General features: G+C 56.3%; 1 protein-coding gene across 4 annotated transcripts in view; it reads right to left on the bottom strand.

The window, feature by feature from the left end:
- The window catches only part of Adck2 (aarF domain containing kinase 2), a 15,871-nt gene extending 14,170 nt beyond the window's left edge, over positions 1-1,701 (bottom strand). For all 4 annotated transcript variants that reach the window (XR_003378567.1, XM_005365857.2, XM_005365858.3 and 1 more), the window contains exon 1: positions 382-1,701. Coding sequence is in view for 3 of the 4 variants with exons in the window: in XM_005365857.2 (XP_005365914.1) it covers positions 382-1,296 (915 nt within the window). In the remaining variant the exon portion in view is untranslated. The remainder of the gene's footprint in view (positions 1-381) is intronic.
- Between the last annotated feature and the right edge of the window lie 436 nt (positions 1,702-2,137).

The raw sequence follows: 2,137 nt of genomic DNA, 5'->3' as shown, positions 1-2,137 counted from the left end.
GGAGGGAGGGAGGGAGGGAGGGAGGGAGAAATGAAACAGCTTGCATTTAACAAGCATTGACTGAGCTAAAAGAATACAGGTTGAGCAGCCTATATTCTAATCCAAAATCCAAAACTCAAAATGCTGCCGAATCTGAAACGTTTTAAGGACTGACCTAACACAAGGGAAAAATCCCAAGCCTGACCTCAGATGATGGTTGAAGTCAGAACGAAGGTGCACTAGAAATACTGCAAGAGATAACTTGTCAGCTGCACATATGGGTGTGTGTACATGTGTGTGTGATATAAATGAATTTCATATTTCATGTTTAGACGTGGCTCCTATACCAGGATAGCTCATCAAAGATGGGGCGCACCACACTGGGGTTGTGAGAGCACTTACTTTTACTGCGACTGGGACGAGGTGATCTGACTTAGGTGGGTGGCCAGGAACCTGAGGCGTGCTCCCTTCTGACCTAACAAGGTCAGCTTTAGGGAGAAGCAGCTTTTCTACAAATGCTTCATCGGCAAGGCTTTCCGAAGGCTTCCACTCCTTCACAAAGGACCCTCCCAGCATCCAGACTGCCCCAGATCCTGAGGGCAGCCATGGGACAGAGAGTTGTCCAAGTCTCCAGGATCTGTCCTTCTCCAGCAAGGTAGTGCTAGCGAATGCTTTGTACACTTGGGCCACGCACCCTGAACCCACAGGCTCCTGGGTCTCGAAAAACAGGAGGCTGCCCCAATCCTCCCCAAACGCCTGCTGGAGTAGGCATTCCGTGTGGGCCCAAGGGTGGGGGGTCACCTGGACATGCAGCTTGGAGAACTGGGCACAGAAAGCCTCTGAAAAGAGATCGTGCCGGGTGCTGGCCCATTGGCCCAGTTTGATATATGTTGGCCCAGAGGTCTCTGTGGCTTTCAAAAGCAGATGGAGCCAGAGGGTGGAGAAGCCAGGAGCCAGGTAGGTGAGAGGGTACAAGAAGAGCAGGGGGAAGAATTTCGCCAAGAGAATGCCAGCACGGAGCCCTAGACGGAGACACAGTAAGACGCGGCCCAGAGGCCCTGCTTGACCCACTTCCACTCGTCCACTTCCAGCCAGGTCACTCCAGTGGGTCTTTCGCTGGCACAAGGTGCTAGGCGCCCCCTCTCCAACATCCCCATGGGCTGAGATAAATTTGGGCAAAGTACCCAGCAGAAACCAACATAGTCTGGCATTGCGAGAGCATCCCAGGGGTCTGGGAAGGCCAAATTCCTTCCTAAACTCAAAGCATCTTAAGTGTGACAAGCAGACTCTGACAGACAAACGCCAGAGGGTCACCATTCTCCCCAGGCCCCCAGGCCTAGGCTGCTTGTCTTCTACTTAAGAAGCCATTTGTGGAGATGCTTCGGGAGAAGCTGGGGTAAATCGGACAGCCCCCCACCCCCCACCAAGGGCTGCCGCCTAAGCTAAGCCAGGCCCGGGGCGGGCAGCGACCAGAGCTAGGGACCGCGGGTGACGCGGGGTTAGCAAGGGTCTGTGCGGAGCCAGACCGCAGAGTACAGGGTGACACCGAGCGCCAGGGTCGGAGGTGCGGACCCGTGGCCTGCAGCGGAGCTTCAGAGAGCCGCAGGGAGGCGGGTGCACGGTCCAGGTCCCCGGGACGCGGCGAGGGTACGAGCACACCCAACTGCTCCGGGACCAGCACCGAGTAGGGAGCCCCAGCCGGGCAGAGCACTCCGCGTCCTGGCCCGCGCCGCCAGCGGCTTCCGGTACCAGGCCCCGCCCTCTCCGCCCAAGACGCGCTCCTTAAAGGGACCGCGGCGCGCACCAGGGCAAGGCACACACTGAATGGCTTAGCGCAAAACACAGAAGCACCCTCTGTGACCTCCTTTTCCGCGTGGCCCTCTCCTCTTCTGAGCTTCGTAGTTTAAACCCTAGAAATGTTAAACCGCCCGATGGATTGCTGGTGGGTCCAACGGAAGGCGGGCGAGCTTTTCAGCCCCTGGGTGTGGGTCTTGGGTCCTGCACTGACTTAGCGGTGGTGTTTAGACCTTAGGGAATGACTTATACTTTTGACTAATACTTAATTTTTTTTTGGGGGGGGGGGTTTCGAGACAGGGTTTCTCTGTGGCTTTGGAGCCTGTCCTGGAACTAGCTCTGTAGACCAGGCTGGTCTCGAACT

Source organism: Microtus ochrogaster, unplaced genomic scaffold, assembly GCF_000317375.1.
Source record: "Microtus ochrogaster isolate Prairie Vole_2 unplaced genomic scaffold, MicOch1.0 UNK4, whole genome shotgun sequence".
Taxonomy (NCBI): domain Eukaryota; kingdom Metazoa; phylum Chordata; class Mammalia; order Rodentia; family Cricetidae; genus Microtus; species Microtus ochrogaster.
Note: the sequence above shows the minus strand (reverse complement) of the source record. Positions and strands in the feature narration are given on the sequence as shown.